Raw genomic sequence first — 25,391 nt, 5'->3', positions numbered from 1 at the left:
AACATTTCCCGTTCTCCAGCGCCTCCTGGGGCTGACAGCCCGAGTGGCTCTGCCGGGCCTGCGGCGGCCTCCTGGCCTCTTCCCGGGCCGGGCCGGGCCGGGCCGGGCGCTGCGGTCCTCAGAGGGGCCGCGTGAACCCAGACCCGCGGCGCGCAGCCTCCGCCCGCGCGTCCTCGGGCCGCCGGGGCTGTGCCCGAAGCCCCTGCGAGGGCCCCCGCCGCCCACCCCTCCCTGTGGGAGGACCCTGGGAGGCTTCCAGGGGGCCGCCCCGCGGGGCGTTGCGGTGCGCGCCCGGCAGGTGCGGCAGAGGCGGGGCGGGGGCCGCGCACCCGCAGGGGGCAGGAAAAGCCGAGGAACCCGAAAAGCCTGGGATGTGGGCCTGGCTGGTGTTTGATCACGGTGCTCCAGTTTTCCAGTTTATGGAACGGGTTAATGATGTGTTTTCCTAGGCTTTTTTTTCTTCTTCTTTTTTCTGGAAAAATGCCTCATTTGCAATATTTATTTCAAATTTTTACCCCATGTTTCCCTCGCTAATCAATTTCTTTCTTTTTTTTGGTACCCTGGTCCTTTAAATTTTAGTTCTCAGCTTTTACCTCAAAAGAAGTTTCCTCCAAATGAAATGAGAGGGAAAGCCTGACTCTTCATTTCGTAGCGGTCACAGTCATTAAGCTGGACTTTTTAACACTGAAAAATCCTTACAAGTATTTTTTAATTTGTTGTTTTAAGGTGTGAATTAAAAACTTCAGTCATGGAGTTAGCCCACAGTTTATTGCTAAATGAAGAAGCTTTGGCTCAAATCACTGAAGCAAAGAGGCCAGTTTTTATCTTTGAGTGGTTGCGATTTCTTGATAAAGTCTTGGTTGCTGCCAACAAGGTATGGTATTGCTTTGCTTTTTCCTCAGCTGGGTTAACATAATCAAGAGTATTATGTGTTGAAAGCATTTTTGGAAAGGTTGTGGGTCACTTAGGGAACTAGAGGATATTACACTGGAATAGGAGTTTCTTGTCTGTACTTTTTCTATTCTGTGGCAAAACCCAAAGCTCCTTGAAACCCACTTGTTGCCTGCTTCCTGCCTCCACCTGGACAGCTGCATGTGGCTGGAGAAGAGCATGGCTAGGTCACTGCTGTCACTTTAAATTCATTATTTCCAAATTCAGGGCCCTCAGTGCTGTCTAGCAATCCCAGTATCTTCATTATCTCGCCGAGGAGTTAATAATAGACTTCTCTTTTCTTAGTCTTCGTAGTCTATTTCATTACCTGTGTGTTGCTTTTTATTTCCGTATGTTTTATTTACTGTCTTTAAAATTAGATGCGTTCCTCAACCACCTGATGGACTTTGGCTGTCTGCTCAAATTTAAGAGTGAGAAGTGAAAAGCTTTCTGGGCGGGGTGAAGTTTGTTAGTTGTGCTTCACCAGAGGCCAGTCCGGTTCTTTGAGGAACCCTGGACATTAGTATCATAGGTTTCTCTTGGCTGGTCATTCCCCAGAAGAGACTTTTTTACTTTTGTGTTCTAGGGTGTATGACTAACTAGTTCCCTAGGGAGGAGGCTAGGGACTTCAACATTCAGATGTAAACTTCCACTTAGCTCCCCTGTTTTCAGTGCCATTTTCCCAGCCTGTAGTCATGCCTGGGCTCCGTAAGTGCAGAATAGAAGAGAGAGATAAAGGAGTCTTACAGCTTCTTAGATTCTCAATCATTCCCTCCGTTTCTAGGCCCAACTTCACTATTCCATAAGCGCCTTAGAGCCTCAAAACAACAACAAACAGCATGAGCTTTTAAGGGATTTTTTGTTGTAAGTTGGGTCTCTTCCCAGCTTTCCCTGTTGGGGATACCTGGCTTCCATATTTTGCATTGATTATTTTCCTGTTTACTTTTGTGGATTTGTGTGTTTTTTTGTGTGGGTTGCTTTTAGTATAGTTTTAGTAAGATTTTCTTTCTTTCTTTTTTTAAACCCTCACCCAAGGACATGCTTAGAGAGAGGACGTGGGGACGGGGAGTGAGAGAAACATCAATGTGTGAGAGAGACATCAATTGATTGCCTTCCCTCACCCGGGATTGAACCAGCAACCCTTTGGTGCACAGGGCGATGCTCAACCAACTGAGCCACTCCAGTGGGTTTTAGTAAGGTGTCTTTAACCGGACGTTTCTGTTTTCTCTTAAACCCCCTCCAACTGGGTATTTGTTTCCTCTACTCCACTGAAACAGCTCTTTTCCAATCATTAGTGATCTCAAATTGCCCAAACCAGTGGGTCAGTGTTCTGTATTAATTTACAGAGTTGATCTTCTACCTGAAACAAATACTTTTTATTTTGTTGTGAAATTGAAAAATACAAAAGAGTATATATAAAGCTACCTAAGTTATGAAGCATAATGATATGAACATCTGTGCACCCTCCATTCACATTAAACAATAGATCGCTATCCTTGCTGTGGACGTACACAGCGTGCAGTTCTCCTATTCGTGGTTCCCAGGACACCGTTTGCTTTCAGTTCTCTTCCTGCCTCACTGGTTACTCCTCATTCCCTTATGTTGGTTCTTTTCTCATTCCTGGGTAGCTTGTTGCTTCTTTTTAAAAAAATCTACCTATACTTATTCTTACAGTGATATAATCTAATCTCCAGTTTTACTGCCATATGTACAGTAATAACTCCCAGGTATCCAATGAGACACTCTACCTCTTTCTCTTGGCTATCTAAACAGCATCTTGAAGTTAACATATTCAGAACCAAACTCTTGATTTCCCTCTTCCAAACGTGTCCTTTCCCCAGTGCTCTTCATCTCAGGAAATGACCATTTCATCCTTCTAATTGCTCAGGTCTTAAACCTTAGAGGCATTCTTGACTTCTCTCTTTTTCTCAAATTTTACATCATAATTGTCAGCAAGCCCTATTGGATCTACCCACTCAGTCTATCCATAATTAAATTACTTTCCATCTTCTCCAATGTTATCATTCTCATCTCTCATCTGGATTATTGCAAAAAGCTTCCTAAGTGTGCACCGTGCTCCCAACATGTACCTTGTAGAATATTCTTAGCTCAGCAGTCAGAGTGAGCCTGTTAAAACATTTAGATCACGTCCCTCCTCTGCTTCATGCTCTCAGAATAAAATCCAAAGTTCTTACGATGATGTATTAGGCAGGACACAATCTGGTCCCTTCTATCCTTCTGATCTCATCTCCTACTACTTCCTGTCTCTTACTCTGCTCCAGCCAAACTGGCCATCTCACTGTCCTCAAGCATGTTAAACATGCTCCCTCCTCCAGGCCTCTCTACACAGTTTCCTCTCCCTGGAATGTTCCTCTCCCAGATATTTGCATATTTCACACCTTCACTTCCTTTCAGAGATGCCTTTCCTCACTAATCTACGTAAAATAGTAAACTCACATTATTCATTTTGTTTATTTGGTAAAGTCTGTGTCTCCCCTCTAGAATGTAAATTCTAGAGTTCACGGTTGCCTAGAATATTCATGCCTAGAAGAGTGCATGGCATATAGTAAGTGCACAATACATATTTCTTGAATGGGTGAATGAATTTTTAGTATTGATTATGGATCTGAATATTTTTTCTGTTGCCTAGGGCTCTTTCAGAGTTTCTTTTTATTTCCTTTACTGACCTATAACTTTTTGGACTACTGACTTTGCTTTTAAAGGGGAGTTTATTTGGATTCTAAGATATCAGTTATCTATATGCCCAATATTTTACATCCTTGGACTATTGGTTTATTTCTTAGTAAATTGGCATGGAAACTATTGGGTCTAGAGTAGTTATTTTTATTGACAGCTGACTTTTGGCTTTGGAGGGGAATGAGAGAGACTATTTTATCTGGTAAAGAATGATTCATTTCTTGCTAAACTCTTCCTTATCTTGAAAATTCTCACTTGTTTTATGCTGAATGTAATATAGATTTTAATTATTAGAATGCCTTAACTGTTAAGTATTTTTTATTTTGACTAAAAGGCAACAAAAGTACATATAAGAAAAAAACTAGTGATGTTCCTTTTTTTTGTAACAGACTGATGTTAAGGAAAAGCAGAAAAAACTTGTTGAACAATTAACTGGATTAATAAGTAGTTCACCTGGACCACCAACCCGAAAATTGTTAGCTAAAAATCTTGCAGCCCTCTATAGCATTGGGGATACTTTCACTGTTTTTCAAACACTTGAAAAATGTAATGAGATTATCAGAAGTAAAGATGACACTGCAGCCTATTTACCAACAAAATTGTGAGTACTTACTTTGAGATCTACCCTTTAACATTTTTTGGTTTTTCAGAGTAACTTGTCTTAATGAGCAGCTGCTGATTATAAAGACCTCCAGGTAGATGGAACCTGAGGCATGTTGCTGACAATAAAAGCTCCCTAAGTACATCTGGGGAAGGGATTCTATTTCAACATTTGCTCCATTGCCACTTGGTCTTTCAGCAAACTACAGAGGATTGATACAATGTCAGCGATTTGCACAGTCTTTTGGTAAATTTGGATGGAGATAATATTCTTGGCTGGGATGGAAAGAAACAATTTCTAGGTGATGGGACTGAGGCAGGAATGGGCAAACTATAGTCCACAGGCCAAATCCAGGCTGCTGCCTGTTTTGTAAATAAAGTTTTGCTGGGATGCAGACGTATCTTTTCATTTAGGAGGTAGCTGCTTTCATGCTCTAATGACAGAGTTGAGTACCTATGACAGAGACCATTTTGCCTGCAAGTTTGCTGACCCCTAGATTAAGAGCTTAACCCAACTCCTAGCCCAATTTTATGGTTTGGATCAAGGGCAGACATTTCTGGAGCAAGTCTTGAAGATAATGGCTGTAGGGATGCAAGCTGTGAAAGTTAAATAAACACAGCAGTTACAGTACCATGAGGAGTGCTGTGGGAGGGAAAATTACACCTAAATAAGCTTAGCTGTGGTGTGAGGGGAGAACAGTGATACAAGAAGCGTCAACTAAAGATCAACTATCAAGGAAGGAAACATGGAAATTAATCAAGTAAGAGGTTAAGATAGGAAGAGGGGAAGATGGATGTGATAGGCCAGGATTGGCAAACTTTATGAAAAGGGCCAGATAGTAAATATTTTTGGCTTGTGGACTATTCATCTCTGTCATATACTACTCACCTCTGCCACAGACAGTATGTGAGTAAATGAGTATGGCTGTGTTCTTATAAACTATTTAAAAAACAGGTGGCAGGCTGGCTGTAGTTTGCCAGCCTACTTTCTAGGCAAAGGGAACTAGAAATGGCTTACTTATACCTTATTTTCAGTGCTTTTCAGAAAGAAACAAATAGTGGTGGAAACAAGTTTTGAGGGAAAGATGATGAGTTCAGTTTTGGGCATGCTGATTTTGGAGTATAAGTGGGAATAGCCAAGTGACAGTGTGTAGTAGGCAGGTGGAAATCCTCATCTGGATTTCAGAGATCTGAGCTGAGAGCGTAGTTTTGGTGAGTGGAGAATAAGAGCTTTGGGAATAGGCTGAACCCTCTGGTATGGGTAAAGTTACCCAGAAAGAGTATACTACTGTTTGAAGAGAGAAGGTGCCAAGGATACAACTCTAAAGCACCAACATTCATGGTGCCAGGGCCAGTGTAATAGCTTATAGAAGAAATGGGGAAATTATTCTGAAAACTGATTCTTTGGTCTGTTTTTAATTATGTAAATAAGTTGTGATTAAATTTTGTGTTGTTTGGGATAGATGTAGATCTCAAAAGTGATTAGGGAGTGTTAGTGCTTTCCACTTTATTTTGGAGTTTGAAGCTATGTTAATGATTTATTTCTCTACCACTTAACACATCCATGCACGATTTTGTAGTTCTGCTTAAGTAGAATTTAGTACATATTATGTTATTTATATGTATTTCCAGTGGATTTATGGTTTCTGTAGGAATTTCCTAATATATTCTGGCATATGATCTGTCACCTTTAGCTTTGTCATCAGCCTGGAGAGTATTGAAAAAAGCATAGGATTTGGAGTCAAAGAGGTGAAGGTGGATTCCCTGATTTTACTATTTACTACACTTATGATAGTGAGCTAAATTTATGTACCCTCTCTCAGCCTCAGAGTAAATTCTCAGAACACACAGCTATTAGGGAGCAGGTTTTAGGATTTAGACACACATCCGCCAGACTCCCACATATATGCTCTTCACCTCTATGCCCTACTCTGGCCTCTAAGCTAACCTCACGTTTTGCTCTTCACCTCTATGCCCTACTCTGGCCTCTAAGCTAACCTCACGTTTATTTACTTATTTACTGTTTACATGAGTGATGGTCGGGTGGTTTCCTCCTTCCTGAAGAGATAGGCTGCTGTTACATTTCTGTAGCCAAATGTTCCATTAAAGCCATTAAGATTAAATTTTGCAAGTAATTGTTTACTATTATTTTTATACTAAGAGGCAGACACTATGGGCAACGCAAGTATATGTAAGACAGATTTCCTGTTTCCAGAGTTTACATTTTCATTGGCAGGATAAGATATAGCTGAATAAAATGATCGGGTCACATTACTGTAAACAATATAATTTTGTCAAAAATGAGTAGTTGACATTATATATAATGAGAGAAGAGAGGGATCTTTGTTGATTGACATAATTTGTGAAGTCTTCATAAAAGGAAAGCTTGGGTTTCTTTCCAAAGGATGGGTATGATTTGTTATGTAATATATATTTATTCTCTATTTATTCTCATGTTTTCCTAACAAAAATACAATTTGATTAACCATAATATTTGTTGTAATTATAAAGAATAAACAAGGTAAGTTGGAAATTAAGGATTTATAGTCAAAAGTGCCCAGCACAAATATAAATTGATTTCTGAAAAGAAAAGTTTGATAAAATTATATTATTAACCTGAACAATGACTAATGAAAATACCACTTCTCACAGGGCTGCAGTGACTTGTGTTGGAGCATTTTATGAAAAAATGGGAAGAATGCTAGGTAGTGCATTTCCAGATACAGTAAATAACCTTTTGAAATCTCTGAAAAGTGCAGAGGTAAGTTTTACAGCAAATGTTTCTAGAATACTTAATTTTATTTTTTATTACTTACTATTTACAATTTAGAGGTAAGACCATTAGGCCTAGATAATTTTTGTGTTTTGGTATATTCTTGTTTAAATGTGGAATTTGCTTTACAACATGGTTTTTAAGTTTTCTTTATGTTTGAGTCTAGTCTCAAGGGCGAAGTGAAATCTTAATGAGTCTACAGAAAGTTCTAAACGGACTGGGTGGTGCTGCAGCTTCTTCTCATCGTGATATTTACAAGAATGCCAGATCCCTCTTGACTGACAGGTCCATGGCTGTTCGATGCGCAGTTGCCAAGGTTAGTGCTAGACCAATTTATAATGCTGCTGCTTATCTTGTTTGTTCTTTTAAAGTTTTAAAATATGATGGCCAAAATAAAATAATAAAATAAAATAAAATAAAATAATAAAATAAAATAATAAAATAAAATAAAATAAAATAGTAAAATAAAATAATAAAATAAAATAAAATAATAAAATAAAATAATAATAAAATAAAATAAAATAATAAAATAAAAAATAAATAAATAAATAAAATATGATGGCATACTTTGTCCCCATGGACTCCTTATTATGTTTTATTGTCTATGTTGATGTCAGTAACACTTTCTTGATTACCGTATCTTTATATAAGTCTTAAAATCAGGTCATGTTAGCCCTCCAACTTTTTCAAAATATTTTTGGTTATTTTAGATCCTTTACATTTTCATATGAATTTTAACTTATAAATTTCTACAAAAATAGCATGCTGAGGTTTTTATTCAGGTTGAATTGAATATATAGATCAATTTGCAGAGAGTTGACAGCTTACAATATTGTCTTCCAACCCATGAACATGATATCTCTCTCATTCATTTAGGTGTTCTTTTATTTCTCTTAACAACATTTTGTGGTTTTCATTGTACAGGGCTTGCACCTCTTTTGTGAGATTTATCCCTAAGTAGTTCATATTTTTAAATGGTATTGAATTAAACAATTTTTTTAAAATTTTTAATTATTTATTAGTAACATGTACAGGATGTCCCCAAAAAATATATATACACTTTAATATCTGATAGCTCAACTGATGTTTCTTTTCAGATTTAACGCATTGGAATTAATAATTATTCAAAGTGTGTATACATTTTTTGGGGACACCCTGTAGAAATACAGTTGATTTTTATACATTGATCTTGTATTCACCAACCTTGTTAAATGGGCTTATCAGATTTTTAAATAGATTTTATCAGATATTCTATGTAGACAGGCATATTGTCTATGAATAAAGACAGTTTTACTCCTTCTCCAATATGGATACCTTTTATTTATATTTCTTTCCTTATTCCGCTGACTGGCTGGATCCTTCAGTACAGTGTTGAATAGAAAACATGAGAGCAGACAGCCTTGTCTTGTCCCAGATCCCTAAGAGGAAACATTCAGTCCTTCACCATTACGTATCATGTTAACTGTCGATTTTTCTTGATGATCTTTATCAAGTTGAGGAAGTGCCCTGATATTCCTAGCTTTCTTAGAGGATGTTGGACTTTGTGAAATGCCTTTTGTTTTAAATTTGATTTCTGTGTTGGTTCTGTTTCCTAATTAAACTCTTTAAGATAATTGTAGATTTATATGCTATTGTAAGAAAAAATATAGAGAGATTTATATAAACCTATATCCAGTTCCTGCCATGCTAATATCTTGCAAAAGTATTGTGTAATATTACAACCAGTATAATACAGTGTGACATTGACACATTCCACTGATGACCAGTTTCCTTAGGGTTACTTGTATTCTGTTAAATGGTTTTTTAAGCATCTATGAGGTGATTATATGACTTTTCTTTTTTACTTTGGTGATGTAATCAATTATTTTGATCAGTTTTAGAATTTTAACTAAGCTTTCATTCCTAGGATAAACCCCCCCCTTGGGGGTTTATATTATCCTTTTCATATATTGTTGGGTTAGAGTCACTAAAAGTTTACTTAGAATTTTTTTATCTTTGTTCATGAAAGATATTGGTATGTCGTTTTCTTCTCTTGTAGTGTCTTTGTCCAATTTCAATATCAGAGTAATAGTGGCCTCATAAGATGGGCTGGGAAGTATACTCTTCAGTTTTCTGAGTTTGTATAGAATTGGTATTGTTTCTTACTTATAATTTGGTTAAACTAATCACTACAGCTCTCTGGGCCTGCAGTTTTCTTTGGGGCAAAATTTTAAAATATAAATCCGTTTTTTAAAACAGATATTGGGCTATTTAGGTTATGTGTATTTCTTGAGTGAGTTGCCTGTTCAGTACAAGTTTTCAGATTTATTTGCATAAATAAATTTAATAAAGAAATAAATTTCCTTTGTTCTTTTAATATATATTGAGTCTGTAGTGATGTGACCACTCTCATTCCTAATTTTGGTAGTTTGTGTCTCTTTTTCCTCATGTTTGGCTAGAGATTTATCAAATTGATTGGTTATATCAAAGCAGCTTTTAGTTTCATTTCTATTCCTTTTCAGTTTTCTTGTTCATCGATTTCCTTTGCTGTCTGTATTATTTCCTTTGTATTCTACTTAATTTCCTCAAGTTTCTTAAGGTGGAAGCTGAGGTTATTGATTCGAGACCTTGCTTCTTTCTAACATAGGACTTTAGTGTTAAACATGTCCTCCTAGGTACTGGAAACTTTCTCAAGGCAATAAACTGGAACAATTGTAGGATTCACCTGATTTGTTTTCCATTTCTTAAGGATCACTATTCTTTATTTTCTGATGCCCAGTGTCTTGCGTTTCATATATTTTGTCCAATATTTCGGTTATTTCTGGAGAGTAAATCTGGTTCTTATACTCCATCTCTGGAAGTGGAAGTTTTAGGATGTAATTTACTTTTTTTTTAAAAAAAATTACAGTGTCTACTGGAACTACAGAATGAAGCTGTGTTCATGTGGACTGCCGAACTGGAAAATATAGCCACTCTGTGCTTTAAGGCTTTGGAAAACTCAAATTATGGAGTACGAGTGGCAGTATCTAAACTCTTAGGAACAGTCATGGCTACAGCACTGATGCCAAAACAAGCAACAGGTATCGTTTGCCAATCCCTGATCTAGATGTAAAAGACATTTGAAGGTATATGGAATGCTTCCTTTTAAATGAGTTATTACTTACAGGCAAGTCACTTTAAAGGATTTAAATTGTTAGATATTTGTCTACTTCTTCATAAAATTAAAGTACCCAAATGGCATTTTTCTTGGTATAGTGAAAATATTTTTTATGATGATAATGTACAAGATAATATGTAGCAACTATGTTGGACAGATAAGCAAGTAAGATTTATGAAGTGATTTTGTATAATGTTCAAGGGGTTGGAATTGGGCATTTTATATGCTTTCTTTTAAATCTCTGATGACTGGACCCCCATTTGTAGTATAGTACTATTTTTCATTTTTTCTTCACCATAATTGTGAGTAGAATCAGAGGCAGCATTGACTTTTCATGTGACTTCTTCTGTGCCTCCCACTTTCATGGAGATGCTTCTGGGACTGTGTAGATGCTGAGCAAACCCAGCTCTGCTGTTGTCCCCACTCCTACTCCATCTCTAAATAGTAGAAAGAGAACCCGATGTTATGGAGTCAAATCCTAGCTCTTATGTTTATTAGTTATGAAACCCCTAGAGCTTTGTTCTCATCTTTAATAAGAATTATTTTAATCTGTGAATTAGATGATAATGAAGACAGTAATAAGTAACATTTATGAAGTGCTTTGTGCCAGGCATTGAATTAATAAGCATATAACAGAACTGTTTATTTAATCCTCACAAAAGCCTATGAATTGTAAGTTCTGTTGTTATTCCCATTTTATAAATAAGAAAGTTGAGGTTTAGAGAGACTGTATAATTTACATTCTACTAAGAGTTCTATTTAGTGTCAGAGCTGAAATTAAAACTCAGGCAGTTAAATTCTAAAGCCTAGATACTTCATCATGAGCTTTATGTCTCTCCTACAGAACTTTTATGAGGATTATGTTTGCTACTATATGTGAAAGGACTTCATAAAATATGAACCTGAATACCAGGGATGGCAAGTCAGTTGTAGTCCAGTGACATTTTAATGCATTGATAACTGTTGTATAGAAAGCATGGTCTTGACGAAGTTTCTTTATGTCCATCTCAGTTTTCGGAATGAGGCTGTACATGATCAGTTAGCAGTATCTGCTGTGGATAGGCTTTGTCCTTGTTGTGTTACACATATCCAGATCACATCATTATGTGACTATTTTGTCATGGATTAATTGAATTTATTTTAATTTCTATTTCCTTCTATTCTTTATAGTTAGCATTTTTGCTTCAAATTGAGTTTATTTTTACAAGCACATCGTCAATTTTAAGATAAAAGGAAAACTAAATGACCTATTTCCTTTGTGGCAATTTAGGTATGCTTAAAAATAATCACTTGAAATTTCAAGATAGATTATTAGAAAATATTATTTAACTAATGGCAAAATATATTTGTTTATAAGTTTACTTTTCTTCCTGAAAGTAATGCGCCAGAATGTGAAGCGAGCGACATTTGATGAAGTCTTAGAACTCATGGCCACAGGATTTCTACGCGGAGGGTCGGGTTTCTTAAAGAGTGGTGGAGAGATGTTAAAAGTTGGAGGGTCTGTTAATCGTGAAGTGAGAGTTGGAGTCACACAGGTTTGTAATACATATCACTTGTGAAAATCATGGAGAACTCTTACTAAGTAATAGTACACACAAAGAGATTTTTAATATTGTCTGGTTTCTTTCAAAACATTTCTTTTACCAAATGAATGAATTACATTTAAATTCCAAATTACATGCTTATATGGAAAGGTAGATGCTTAATGATGTATAAGTAAGCCTATGTCTACTATATTTATATAAATAACAAAATTTACTGTTTAGAAAATCAGATGTGAAATGATTCAGTTGTAATCAAAACTTTATTTAGGTAGCTTGAGACATTTAGAGTTTAATTTTGTTCAACGATCCTGTAGCTAAAAATATTGGGTAATACTTTGGATTTCCATAAATGGTAATATTAAACCTGTCTTGGAATTATAATTTTAAAATAATAATTAACACCAAATGAGATGTTATGGCTAATGATCTAATAGTAACACCTAATAAGATGAAATGTTTCTTTGTGATTTTAGTAAGAACCGCTTCAACTATTTCTTATTCCTGAAACAGGTATAAATAGAAGTAACCATTTTTATCGTGAAGTCAAGAGCAAGTGATTTGTCGCTCTAGGTCTGTGTTTATTTAGGGTGTTAGGTTTTTTTTTATTCCTATAACCAGGATGAATTTAGCTTTCCTCCTTTACTACTCACTGTGTTCTTCATGAAGTTATTGTCTTAACTATTTTGAGTCAAAGATAATTCCTCCAGTAATTCCTATGCTAGAAGTATTAAAAAGGTCTCATGTTTAAATTTTTCTCTATTTTAATCTCAAGTATAATTTATTTGCATGCTGTTATCAGTTATTTCTGTGGTTGCTTTATCTGTAATTTCAGTTCATTTACATACATTTATTTGAAGATGTATCTTAATCTGTTTATAGGCATATGTTGTTTTTGTCACAACATTGGGTGGTCAGTGGTTGGAGCGTAGCTTTGCTACATTCTTGTCTCACGTACTTGATCTGGTTTCCCATCCTCGGGCAACACAAACACATGTAGAGGCTGTGTACTCAAGACGATGTGTCTCCTTCATCCTGAGAGCTACTGTGGGCAGTTTGCTAGGTGAAAAAGCCCAGATTGCGGCTGCCAAAGAAATATGCCAAGCTATTGGAAAACAAATGAAAGTAGTAGGTAAGGATTGATTCAGTAATGTTGTTGATTGCCTTGTTCATTTAGTTCTTTATTATTATTCTTAGTAAATACTAACAGATCTAATTAATTTATATGTTTTTTGAGGCTGTGTTTTATTAGTCATCTTATTGAGTACTCTAATTTTATATTAAAGCAACATGTAATTTTAGTGAAATAGTTTTTAAAGATTTTGGTAGCATGTTTATAAAATTAGATTTTCTGCTTTATTTCAAGTACCTATACTGATTTTATAACTCCTGGTACACAGCAGCATTGGTTTGCTCTCTTTAAAGATAATCAATGTGATTTTTGTGCTTGGAGCCTGTTATTTTATATACACATGTTGGTTTTTCCCCTCCTTTACTAGGCTTAACATGAAGTATTAGCCCACGATAAGATACATTGTAAAACCGCAGTAATTCATAATGAAAAGAAACCCTTTTTTTTTTTTAAAAAAAAAAATATATCTTTATTGATTTCAGAGAGAGGAAAGGAGAGGGAGAGAGAGATAGAAACATCAATGATGAGAGAGTCATTGATCAGCTGCCTTCTGCACACCCCCGACTGGGGATTGAGCCCACAACCCGGGCATGTGCCCTGACCAGGAATCGAACACCGATTGCCTGGATCCTAGGTCGATGCTCAACTGCTGAGCCACGCCTGGCCGGGCGAAACCCTTTTCTAAGAAGTATCAATTTTATAAATTTTTTAGTTTAACAAATAGTTATCAAGTATCTGAAATTCCAAAGTGGTAATTTAAGGTTTGAATAATGAAGTGGGATAAAGTCCTTGCCTTCATGGAGCTTACAATTCACTTAGGAAATTAAAGCAAGGTAAAATGTAAATTCTATAAGGCAGTTTTATCACTGCTGGGAATGTACATTGACTTTAATCAGGCCAGTTATATTGCCTAATAGAGGTCCTTAGAAATAAGAATTTAATGAAAAGGTAATGATCAGAAATTTGTATTTAGAGAATATATGTTGTATACATTTAAAAAAAATAAATTTACAAATAGTTTATAGTTTTTATTGTTTATACCTTATTTAGTGAACCATTTTTTAAAATATCCAGGGCTAACTGAAAAATTACAAATTGTGAATTAAAGGATGCCTGAATTAATGAGGTATAGGTCTTTAGATATGTTAAAATAGCAGTATATCCTAGGTTTACAACTTGAAAAATATTTGTACATTGGTTCATTGAAGAAATGTTTGAGTGCCAGAAACACTGCCAAATGGTGGGAGGAAAATAGTGAACCAGATACAGAGAACTACTTGTTTAGGCAGCTTCTAGTTTAGTAATCAAAGAAAGAGTTCATATATTTCTAAGTCCAGAGATATCTAAGAAGAAAAGAGGTACTTAATTAAAGTCCATAATGTGTTAATCTATTGTATTCTATTATTCTGTATTCTATATTTTATAGTCTATTAATTCATAATGCAAAAAAGGCAAGAAAGTTTTACTGTGATTTGACTTATTAATCTTAAGGACATAGAGTAGCCATTTGTTTTAAAAATCCAAAAAGCAGAATTAAATACAATGCCATGTATCTGGAATTTATGGGCCAGAGTGTATTCTCAATAAATTGACAAGGGATTTACAGTTGTTTTATGTTAAATACTTTCCAAGTCTAGTGGAAATTAAAAGGTGAGGAAGGGAGCAGCAAAGCTAATGGGGACTTTGAGGAACATTCCAGTAAGAAGTCTAAAGCCACTTTTCTTATAAATCCACTTTCTGGTAGTAATTTGACACCGATATTACCAATATATAGCAGCACTTGAAAATAGCAGTAATTCTAATAAGTAATAATAACAGCTGCTAACATTTATTAAATGTGTATTGGGGGCAGCATTTTGCCAAATTCTTTATATGCATTGACTATTTAATCCTAACAGTACTCTTCAAGATAGGCTCTTAACCCTATCAGCAGGTGAGGAACTTGAGACCTAGATAGGTTGAGTATCTTGCCCAGTGGCATAGAGCTAAAACAGCTGGTAGATTTGGGATTTGAACCCTCATCTTCTTTCTCTAGAGCTTGTGCTTTTGTACCATACAGTTTGCTGCTGTTTACTAAAATTAGGTCTTATCCTGGAAGCAAACAAAATATCTCAGTATATATGTATTTAAGCATTGCCACGAAGTCATTAAATGATGTTTTTAGTTTACTTCACTATTAGTTATACAAGTGTTCTGCCGAAAAGTAACTACATACAGAGTTCTAACGCCCAGGCATCAACTAGGATGATTTAGAATATAATTGTGTAGGTCAAGAAAATTGTATCACAGTTTATTTATTTATTTATTATTTTTTTTTTTAAATATATCTTTATTGATTCAGAGAGAGGAAGGGAGAGGGAGAGAGAGAGATAGAAACATCAATGATGAGAGTCATTGATTCAGCTCGCAACCCCGGCATGTTCCCTGACCGGGAATCGAACCCTGATTGCCTGGATCCTAGGTCGACGCTCAACCGCTGAGCCACGCCCGGCCGGGCTGTATCACAATTTAATTCACACTCATCGAGGACATACTTTTGTGTTTCCAGAAGCAGTAGTGAATGATACTAGTAGTGAAAACAAGTCTGGAGCAGCAGACATCGCAGCCAGCCAGCACGTGATGGTCTGTGCCCTCCAGGAGCTCGGGAGCCTGGTGCAGAGCCTCAATGCCACCGCCTCCCCTCTTATTCAGGAAGCATCCATAGGTATGATATCCACCTACTTACTGAAACATTTTTTTACTATTTTTAAAAGTCATAGGTGTAATTGATATTTAACCCCTAAGTAGTTGCTTGTCATCAAATTAGCAGTTTAGATCATTTATTAAAAGTTGAGTTTTATTTAATTTAAAATTCACTGTGATAGTCGGTCTTGAATTAAATGGTGAAATAAAGTTTGGGGAGACAAATAAAAAAAATCATGGTAGTTTTTGACTAAAGTTTGTTGAATACTTTCATTTAATTTTACATCCACATTTATATCTTACTGAATATAATTTATACTGTGCTCTTTGTAGAAAATGTTCCTTTAAAGTGCTCTGCTGTTTATGAGGTAATGTATGTGTTTTTGGCAAAGTTCTGAAAGTATCTTTGTGAAACCATAGTGACTATGATTTTAATTATTGTGTTGTACATAGTCTTTTAGTTTGTGAAATTGTTTGACTTCATTAAAGAGTAATTTTTTGAGTATTTCTTTGTTAGGACTTTTGGAGACTGTGACTTCCGTGCTGCTTCATCCAAGCATGGCTGCTCGGCTCGCTGCTGCATGGTGTTTGCGCTGTGTGGCTGTGGCATTACCTTTCCAGTTGACACCATTTCTAGACAGGTGTGCAGAACGGCTCAACAACTTGAAAACTTCACCAGAAGCCGTTAGTGGATACAGTTTTGCAATGGCTGCCTTATTAGGTGGAGTTCATCAGTGTCCATTGGGCATTCCTCATGCCAAGGGAAAGGTAGGACAGAGATCCTAGACTTGCAAGTGCTATCATATGGGCTTTTATCTTTATTGGAACACCTTCTGTGTTTAATGTTGAACTAAGTGATCAGAAGACAGACAACAGTTTTACTACAGTAATATAGAGTGTTCTGCTAATATGGAGTTGACAGGCTCTAATTAAAATTTGATATTTAATTCCGACACAGGAATAATGAATAGATTTTGTTTCGGTATAGTATCACTTTATAATTTATTGTAGAGAAAAAATCCTATGTAATTACTATTATTTAGAAATTAGAGCTTTTCTTTCAGCTTTTGGAAATAAAAATTGACACGACTATATTAAAAGATGTCAGGAGAATATGCTATAGCCATTATTTAGCATTTTGATAATAATGAAAGTTGAATGGTTTTCATGAGTCAGTTACTTTTCTTTTTCTTTCTACTGTACCTCCTATTACCATCGTGGTTTTCTTCTCAGGAAGAAATATTAAATATTGTTATAAATATTATTTGCAACTTTACGTAGGGAGATTGGGGCTAGATTTTAACTACTTTTTTTTCTTTTTTTTTTTTCTGGATCATTAGGCTCATGTCCATTCATTCCTGTTAGTTCCATAGCTACTACTTGTGTCCAGGCTTCCATCTCCCTTTGTCATACAGTTGTCTGCTTGCTGATTATCCTTGAAATCTTTTTCTCCTGTCTCTTCCACGCAACTCTCATATTTCACATTTGTTCAGAGACCCGTAAGGACTACCTAGTACTCAGGATAAAATATAATCGCCTTTGTCTGGTAAACGTTTACCTTCATAATTTGTCTTTATTCTACCCATTCATCCTAATTTCTCACTGCTCTAAGTCAGACTAGTCATCTTGCTTTCTTCCCATGCTTTCTTCAGCCTCCATGTCTTTGCTCATGCTAATCTCTTACAATAGAATTTCGTCCCCCTTGTTTGTTCACCTGTACCAAACTTATCTATTTGTTTAGAGGCCCAATTTAAGTTCCATCTCTTTCACGAAATCTCTTCAAAACTATTCGGTTTTTGATAGCCTTTCTGACCACTACTATCTCTGTACTACTATTTGTCATTTACTGCTTGTTACTTCCCATTTTTCCTCGGTCTTTTTAACACTCTAAGCACTGTAAGATTAGCTTAATGGCAGTTGCATAATAGGTCTTCAACAAACCTTTGAATATAGGATAATAGTACCAATAATAATAGTATTTGTTGTGTGGTTACATGGACCAGCACTATTCTGAGTGCTTTGCTTCATTAACTTATTTAATCCTTGAAAGAGTGTAGTAGGCACTTCTATTATTCCTGTTTTGCCAATGAGGCACCTGGGGCAGGAAGTTTGACTTGTGCCTGTTTAGAAAGCAGGAAACAATAAAGCTGGTATATGAACCCAGGCAGCCTGGCTCCAGAGCTGACTCTTAACCACAGCGCTGTTCTGGGTCTCCTCAGAGGCAGTAGTGCAAGTCGGGATTGAGTAGGTCTCAATGTTGCCTCCTTAAAAACATGTTAACAGCAGCAACAAAAAGGGACAACTTCTGTTTTAATAAAGTATACTAGCTATGTATTTTCTTATTTGATTTCTTTAACTTTTTTTGCAGATGGTAGTTAGTATTGCTGAAGATCTCTTACGAACTGCTGCCCAAAACAGCAGGCTGTCTTTACAGCGCACCCAAGCTGGATGGCTTTTACTTGGAGCACTTATGACTTTAGGTACAATTGTATTTGAGTAGGATCTTTGTCTTACTCTGTAACTGTCAGTAGACAATAAAGAAGATTTAATTTAAAGGTATTAAACTTCACATTCTAGACTTGGAATGAGATTATAAAATGGTAAAGGTGTCTTTCCCATCACTTGGTAGCGTATTTCTCTTCTTTTGGCAATTTTTGCTTGAGGACACTTAATGAGGAAGTTGTTAACAAAGTTTCACCTTTACCATCAGAATAGCCAAGGTCTAACTGGTTAGCTTAGTGTTAATCAAAAGAGACGAGAGCATGGGGGGCACATTTCACCCCCAAAGTAAAAGCCAATGATGTAATTTTAGTAGGGTGACAATATCAGATTTAAACAGGATTGTAGGTGCTGCTTCCTTAGGGTTATCCTCACGTGCTTCACTTTCTGAAGTGCTGTGACAGCTCTGAGATGCAGGCAAAGTGCAGCATTGACGTAGAACAGAAAGACATGTTATAGTGATGAGATGTATCTGTCTTTTAACTCACATGTGATGAGGTGTGTCTATCTTTTAGTTCACTCTGTACACACATACACACACAAATGTGTGTGTACAGAGTTACCACTTTAAATATCTGCCTTTTGGAAATTATGCTTTGACTTAGCTTTCTAAAGAAAATGTGGTAATTCTTTTTTAGAAATTTATGTTAGGTATATTAAGTAATATGTTAAATGAATTCCTTAGCAATGTAAATATAGGTCCCTAATTCTAAATATACTGCTCCTCTATAAAACTAAATTAACCATATAAATTGCCCCTTTCAAGTAGAGGAATATATATATGTATGTGTGTAGGAGTAGGTATATATGTTTATTTACATATATTTATAGGAAAAAAATCATAAAATTTTTTCCAGATATATTTTGTCATCAATATTACGTAATTCACCATTCTGAATATATTTGAGTAATTTGTTTTAGATTACTTTTTGTGGATTTGTTTTATGTTTATGTGCTAAAAATATTGGCACTTTTTAGTTGAATTTCTTATGCTTTTATAGATATAAAATATATATCTGTAAAATAGATATAGATATAAAATATCTATAAAATACGTGGATATTTTATAGATATATAGATATTTTACCTACTGAATAAGAAACATTTTGAAAATGTTGATATTAGAGATATAAAGTGAAATGCTAGCTATTACTAAAGCTTGTATGGGGCTCTTTTTTAAACTTTTTATTGTAATGTATGCTATATATGTATGTATGTATGTATGGTTTTGCGTTCTCCTTTTAGGACCATCTGTCGTTCGTTATCATCTACCAAAGATGTTGTTACTGTGGCGAAATGTGTTCCCTCGATCTTTAAAGGAATTGGAGGCTGAGAAGGCCCGAGGCGATTCTTTCACCTGGCAGGTAACATTGGAAGGCCGTGCTGGAGCTTTATGTGGTAAGAACTGAAAGGGATGCACTTTCAGAATATTATTTTATTACTAAAGTATTTGTTCAGTGAAGGAAAATCACTTCTTAAAATTTTTATTTTAATATATAATGATAAGTTTGTAACATAAACTTATATATGTTTTATACATTATTTAACATTTGGAGACCTTTAGATTTAGAAAGGAACTTTATAAATACATCAGTTGGCTAATTATGAAATAAAAATGAAACTGAGACTGAGATGGAGTGTAGAGTTAGTGAAAACAGGCAGTAGAACTCAGGCCTCTTAATTCCCAGTTATTGCAATCTTCCACCTGTCAGAGGAGCATTGGATCACCATGTAAAAAAAACCAGTGGGTATTTAAGATTTTTTTTATGTCTTTATTGATTTCAGAGAGAGGAAGGGAGAGGGAGAGAGAGAGAGAGAAACATCAATAATAAGAGAGTCATTGACTGGCTTCGTCCTGCATGCCCCCCACTGGGGAACGAGCTCACAACCCGGGCATGTGCCCTGACTGGGAATCAAACTGTGATTGCCTGGATCACAGGATGATGCTTAACTGCTGAGCCACACCAGCTGGGCCCCAGTGGGTATTTAAGGAAACAGAAACTTGGGATTGCCAAGTTTATTGAGTTTGCAGTGAGTCTTTCCATAATGGAGAAACAACTATGAGTGTCATGATCAAATCTGCAAATGTTGATACATTTTTCAGATATCAGCATTACAAAAATTATGAATAAACTTGTTTTTATTTGGGAGTCAGCAACTTATAGGAAAGGCTCAAGTTTTGTTTCATTTGGGAACTAGAATTACACTGGGTGACCCTGTTCTGTTTTTGGTTTATCTCAGGGTGAGAAGTGCTTTTTTTTCCAAACTGTTGGAGTCAGATGTAACCATAAGAACATCAGGGCAAGGTGTCAGTTTTGTTCCCACACACCTAAGAGCTGTTTTACTCTTAGCTCTATTGCTAAAGAGACGATAGAGATATTCCTTCTCACTGGGCCATGGTGTCCACTCTTGGTTCTGTCTTGAAACAGCTTTCTTTGTAGTCATCTAGATTCATGTAGGGTTATAGATCTCTGAATTCCTACTTACGGAAATCTCCCTAACGGTTGTCTTCCCTCCTTCCATTTCTGCTGTCCACCCTTCTTTTAGCCTTTTCTAATGATTTTTCTCTATAGTTGCAATTGTTTCTTCTTTTGGTTTGACCTGGTTTTAGAACCTTATATTTTATAATAAGAATTGTAGGTACATTTATATAATTTTATAAATATATTCATCTTCACAAAAACTGCTCCAAATCTGTCCTTTTAAAAATTTTATCCAGCAATGAGGAGTTTTGTTGCGCATTGTCCTGAACTCCTAACTGAAGATGTGATAAGAAAATTGATGACCCCTATTGAATGTGCCATGACTATGATGTCACAGTAAGTAGGCAATTATGACAAGCAATATCCAATTTTACATATTGATGGTCATGTTTTGTACTTCCCTCTAGTATCATATAGGAAACATATAAAACTTTATTTTTATAAAGTGACTTAAAACTGCAGTAATGATGTATTCAAATAAATTGTACTTTATAGTGTTTCTGTTAGAACAGTAAGGATCACAAAATAAACTGAAATGAAAATCTTATACTTATTGAAGTACTGTCAATTTATCAGTACATTGATGCATTGCTGAAAAAAATGGTTGTAAATAATACTTATTCTAATAAGATGATACTAATCATACCTTTGATATTTTAGCATTCCATCTGTAATTAAAGCTCATGGAGCTCATCTGAAAGCTAGTGCTGCAATGGTCCGTTTAAGACTTTACGATATTTTGGCTTTATTACCTCCAAAAACTTATGAAGGTAAATAAAATTTTCAGTAGCTCATAAAAGTTTTTAAATGTCCCTTTCCAGTTTTTTACAGTGTTATAGAGTTCTGACCACAGCTCTCCCAGTGACTGACTCTGCAAAAGCAGACAACCATTTTCCTTTTCTTCATGTAAACTATAAACACAGCACTTACTGTGTTCTAGGCCCCTTTCTGAGCCTTTTGCAGGTATTAACATCTCTGGCTGTACCCTCAACCTTATGAGGTGATTAGTTCTATTTTATAAATGAAGAATCTTGGGAACATATAGGTAATGTAACTTGCCCAAGTTTGAGAGCTAATAAGTGTCAGAGGTTGGAATCCAACCCACCTGGTTCATCTTTAAAGTCTGTGCTTTTAATAACTATCCTAAGCTGCTTCATATATATTATATTTTAGCCAATAATTTAGGAATCTGGAGGTAGAATAGGAATGAACTTTGCAGAAACTAAATATTATATAAAATGTTAACGTTAAAATAAGTCATTGATTTGTTTCCAGTTCAACCATGGCCAAGAATTTTGATATGCTCTGGTTCAGTGTTTGTATATCACTGGGTAATTAATAAAATAATCATATCATATTTAATTTATTTACTATAAAGAATCTTTCCTCTATTTGAGTTTTTTTGGTTACTTTAAATAATTTGGGCTAAAAAACACAGTACAATAGTATAAAAGGAAATACTGTTATTGTATATTAAAAACAGCATTAAAATATTTAATACACATTTTTAATAGGAAATAGGAACTTAATTATTTTAGTTCTGTTAAACATGTTGCTGCTCTTTGTGGGCAATGATTGTAATTGTCTTAAAAATTATTATTCTTAATCTGATCTGAAGTTCTGTTTTTTAGGATCTTTCAACGCACTTCTTAGAGAACTAGTGGCAGAATTCACTTTGACTGACAATTCAGCCAATACAACTACTTCACTCCTCAGATCCCTCTGTCACTATGATGATAGTGTTCTTCTTGGGTCCTGGCTGCAAGAAACTGATCATAAGTCAATTGAAGACCAGGTAGAAAACCATATAGAGAACTGAAATACTTGCTTAGTTGAAATCACTGGTAGTATTACACATTGTCATTTGAAAAGAAAATATTGTAGGCTAAAATTTAATTTTCATTGAGCTTTCTTAGACATTTAAAGATGGCTTCCCAGTGGTGGATAAATAGTGAAAACAGGTAAACAGCAGTAGTTAGAATTTGGTGAATTCTCTTTATTCAACATTGTTTGTATTTAGATACCCTGTGGGTGTCTGTGGCCAAGACAGATTTTAGCTGGGTTTTTGGTTATTGGTGTTTTGTTTCATTTTAGTTTGTTTTGTGATAGATTGGAGAGAAAGGGGTGTTAGTAGATTGAGCATTTAGAACTGTTTAGCCCACTGAATACATTACCTCTTATACAGTACCTTTTAAAAAGAGTTACTAAAGCGTTTTTTAAAGAAATTTTTGTGGGTTTAAGTTTTTCCCATAAAAATGTTTTATAATGAAAAGTTTTCTTAAAATTATATAAGGTGTTGCTGGTGGCTTTTTTTTAATGGCCAAATTTCATTTTTATCTATTTAAAAATTTTCAGATCCAATCATTTTGTCCTTTTTTTGCTATGTTTTTTTCCTTTCTCACCTATTCTATTTATTCTTCATGTCTAATTCTTAGTAAGTGAATTTTCTAAAGTAGATTTTGAATGATTTTTATGTTATTCTTTTGCAGCTCCAGCCAAACAGTGCATCTGGAAGTGGGGCTCTGGAACATGATCCATCCTCCATTTATTTACGAATACCTGCTGGAGAAGCTGTGCCTGGTCCTCTCCCTCTGGGAGTGTCAGTCATTGATGCTTCCGTGGCTCTTTTTGGTGTAGTGTTTCCTCATGTTTCGTATAAACACCGGTTAGTATATAGTCAATCAGGTCATTTTAGTTAAATATATGCCTTAAAAACATTATTATATTTATATGTAAAAGATAACACAAATACTATCTTTTTAAAAGTGTAAGTTACTTGGTCAGTTGCTTTTTAATTTGAGTGGAAATTTTTAAATACGAAATTTTACTTTACCCAGATATCTGTAGGAACATTTGGTTGTCATATAAATGTTAAAGATCATTAAATGTGAAGGAATCTTATAAAGCATCTGCTTTAATGTTCTTGTTTTAATCGAAGGAAATCCAGGTCTAAGACTTTATGGTTTGTCCAGAGTAATACAACTAGCTATGGGAGCTATAACTAGAACCCAGGAATATCTTAATTATACTCAATCACTTTTGTGGAACAAGGAAATGTATAAATAAATTCTATTAAAGTATAATAAATAACATAAATATTCAATGATTGAGGAATAAATTATGGCAAGTTGACAGGCTGAAATACTTTTTTAAAGAGACAATGTTTTGATACCAGAAAATGCTCCTGTAATGTTAAATGAAAAAAGTAAAGGGCAAGGTGTAATTTCAGTTTGGTATTTTAAAATACATAAAAATGTGTATGTGTATACAAGTACATACGTGTATACATAAGCAAAAGGGTATACACATGTGTATACATTCATAAAAGAAAAGGAATATACCCGAGGGTAGCAGCAGTTATTTCTGGGTAATAATTTCTTGTTAATAGTTTTCAAGTTAAATGAATATTTTGTAAGGAAAATAAATTTAAATAAGCTTTTAAAGTTATGCATTTGAGGGTCAGGTATAGGCAAATGATGCTTAATGGTAGTGTTGGAGACCTTTTGTGTCTTCTTATGTGTGTCCTGAAGTAGTGTAAGTAATGTCCTGCCTTTTCACCCATAGATCGGGGTCTTGTCAGAGCAAGTGTAGAAGTAGTCATCTTTGGTCCTCGGTATCTCTAACCAGAGTTCCAACTGGAGGCAGGAACTGTGTGATTTTTGAAGGGTCCTTTGACCTGAAACCCATGTCCTGTTATAAATTGAGCTTAAATCCTTACAGTGACCTTAAGGAGATCTTTATTTCCTACTTTAGGTCATAGTTACCTTAGCACTAAACCCAACTTCCCTAGATTCCTTTGCCCAACCCCATTTCTTTATAGAAGAATCTGAAATTATCTCATTCGCTTTTATCAGAATACTCTCAACTGACTGTGATTGGTTTATTTTTGTTAACTGTCTCATTTAAAAATGTTGAAATAATGAACACCAATTCACTTCTGATTTTTTTTACATTACAAAAATTGACCAGAGCTAAATCTTTAAAAAAAATCTTTCAGTTAGTTTCTAAGGGTAGGACATGAGGTACTATTTTCTTCTATCTGAGAGTATTTAAAAAATTATGCCACAATTTTTTTTTCCGCCTTAAAAAATCTCCCACTCAGATGCATAATTAAATTGTTATTCTGTTCAAAAAAACTTTGAGCACCTGCTATGCCAGGCACTTTGTGGGATGCTGGTGTTAGTGTTAAGAGCCACTGGACTTATGACCTTACTTTCCTAGTTGAAATGTAATATTCAATCTCTTCTTGTTCCAGTTGATAACCACATGCCCATAGACTAATTCAGAAGGAGATCTGGTTTGGACCAGCTGTGGGAATGAGACAGAAACGAGACAGCTGGAGGCATTATTTGTTAAACAATTAGCTCATACTCTTCTTATCTCTAATTTTTGAGCCATATTTGAATAAAGTTTTGTTAATAAGATCTTATTCTATTATCATAGACTGCAGATGTTGGATCACTTTGCTGAATGTGTTAAACAAGCCAAAGGTGTCCGCCAGCAGGCTGTGCAGCTTAATATTTTTACTGCTGTTCTTAGTGCACTAAAGGTATTTACTTTAAAACATAATAAATATTCTGAACTGTGATTTTAATTAATGCCTGTAACAAGGTAGGCACATCTAGACTGTTGTGATGTTTAAATGTATATCACTTGACAACTGTTTATATAACTGTTTATATTGAATTAAATTACTAGAAACTTTATATTAGGTTCATTGTAATTAAATAAGTATTTTATATTTTAGTAATGTTACTCTTTCAGTTTGACCCCTGAGACTTTACAAATGCCAGTAGTTCTCACAGAATTCTCAGAGATGTCTGACTAGTAAAATCTGATATTCTGCTGAAGGACAATGAGATAAAGCTTGAGTTTGAACTTCGGCTTAGACCATAAATCAGGAGAGGCTGTGTTATAG

The 25,391-nt window shown here is 35.3% G+C and overlaps 1 protein-coding gene across 1 annotated transcript in view; it reads left to right on the top strand.

The window, feature by feature from the left end:
* Positions 1–545: 545 nt before the first annotated feature.
* Positions 546–25,391, top strand: part of HEATR5B (HEAT repeat containing 5B) — a 62,562-nt gene continuing 37,716 nt past the window's right edge. Inside the window, exons 1-16 of the mRNA XM_016218976.2 lie at positions 546–874; positions 4,017–4,228; positions 6,880–6,988; positions 7,167–7,316; positions 9,888–10,059; positions 11,514–11,671; positions 12,560–12,809; positions 15,358–15,513; positions 16,009–16,259; positions 17,860–17,971; positions 19,236–19,388; positions 20,710–20,809; positions 21,134–21,243; positions 22,105–22,268; positions 22,963–23,138; positions 24,917–25,022. Of these exons, the coding sequence (XP_016074462.2) occupies positions 749–874; positions 4,017–4,228; positions 6,880–6,988; positions 7,167–7,316; positions 9,888–10,059; positions 11,514–11,671; positions 12,560–12,809; positions 15,358–15,513; positions 16,009–16,259; positions 17,860–17,971; positions 19,236–19,388; positions 20,710–20,809; positions 21,134–21,243; positions 22,105–22,268; positions 22,963–23,138; positions 24,917–25,022 (2,505 nt within the window). The 5' untranslated portion in view covers positions 546–748. The remainder of the gene's footprint in view (positions 875–4,016; positions 4,229–6,879; positions 6,989–7,166; positions 7,317–9,887; positions 10,060–11,513; positions 11,672–12,559; positions 12,810–15,357; positions 15,514–16,008; positions 16,260–17,859; positions 17,972–19,235; positions 19,389–20,709; positions 20,810–21,133; positions 21,244–22,104; positions 22,269–22,962; positions 23,139–24,916; positions 25,023–25,391) is intronic.

Source organism: Miniopterus natalensis, chromosome 13 (assembly GCF_054644295.1).
Source record: "Miniopterus natalensis isolate mMinNat1 chromosome 13, mMinNat1.hap1, whole genome shotgun sequence".
NCBI classification, from domain to species: domain Eukaryota; kingdom Metazoa; phylum Chordata; class Mammalia; order Chiroptera; family Miniopteridae; genus Miniopterus; species Miniopterus natalensis.
Note: the sequence above shows the minus strand (reverse complement) of the source record. Positions and strands in the feature narration are given on the sequence as shown.